General features: G+C 26.6%; 1 protein-coding gene across 1 annotated transcript in view; it reads left to right on the forward strand.

Annotated features, from left to right (window-relative positions):
- Window positions 1-1,096, forward strand: part of LOC136796727 (serpin B8-like) — a gene marked incomplete at its 3' end in the record, with an annotated part of 3,843 nt that overhangs the window by 1,942 nt on the left and 805 nt on the right. Inside the window, 2 exon segments of the mRNA XM_067051203.1 lie at window positions 71-276; window positions 351-536. Coding sequence (XP_066907304.1) covers window positions 71-276; window positions 351-536 — 392 coding nt within the window.

The raw sequence follows: 1,096 nt of genomic DNA on the forward strand, positions 1-1,096 counted from the left end.
TATATATATATATATATTTAAGTTCTGATTCGTTTATTGTTCTGAAAAAGCTTTTGTATCTACATTTTAGATTCAATTACTCCTGGAACAATTTTGCTACTTGCAAATGCTATCTATTTTAAAGGAAATTGGAAAGTTGAGTTTAAGGCTCACTCAAATAAAGAGTGTTTTTATAACCCTGGGTGTAGCATGGTGCAAATGATGGGAACAACTGGTGCATTCAAGTATGGAGAAATGAAAAGTGTGAACTCAAGAATTCTTGAACTGCCTTATGAGGTTTTCATTTTATATATAATATTTTATTTCTTTTTTAATATTTTATAGATTTTAAATAATAACATATTTTTTAGGATCCACGCTACTCTATGATAATATTACTTCCAAAAGACAAGCGAAGCCTCCAAGATGTTGCTCAAGATCTCCAATGGAACACTCTCTTTAGCACCTTAGAAACATTAATAACTATTGAAGTTCATGTTGTTATACCAAAATTTTCCATTGAATACTCTCTTGAAATGAAGCCTCTCTTACAAAAGGTTAGTACCAATAATCATTCATTAATCAAATTTAGTTAAAATTTGATAAAGATTGGTTCAGTAGTTTTTGCAGTTAGCAGTTATAAACGAAGATCAGGACTTTCTTTTATACAATAGTTTCATTATATAATAGTATTTCTTTTGTTTTGTTTTTTTGTATTAATATTTCATTGAGATAATAACAATCAACTGCCAAACTCAAGGGCAATTGGTATCAAAGCTGTATATATTCAATCCCTCTATTTATACAAAGGAAAGATAAAAAATAATTAAAAAGTAAAGAGGAAAAAAAGTAATTAAACAAGTAATCATAATAAAAATAAAATAAAATGAAATTATAGTTTAATAAATAATAAATAAAATAAGTAAATAACTGGGAGATATATCATTTTCTCATATGTCTCATTAAAGTGATCTTGCCAGATAGAAAAGAACCTGATCAATCATGTATCACAAGATTTAATTATCACTATTCAAAGCCCAACACTGCTAGTGAAACAAATAATCATACAAAGATTTAGTAACAAAGCTTTAATATGAAAAAACCAAACAAAAAAAAA

This window comes from Halyomorpha halys, unplaced genomic scaffold (assembly GCF_000696795.3).
Source record: "Halyomorpha halys isolate HHAL.00 unplaced genomic scaffold, Hhal_1.1 Scaffold1308.1, whole genome shotgun sequence".
In the NCBI taxonomy this organism is placed as follows: domain Eukaryota; kingdom Metazoa; phylum Arthropoda; class Insecta; order Hemiptera; family Pentatomidae; genus Halyomorpha; species Halyomorpha halys.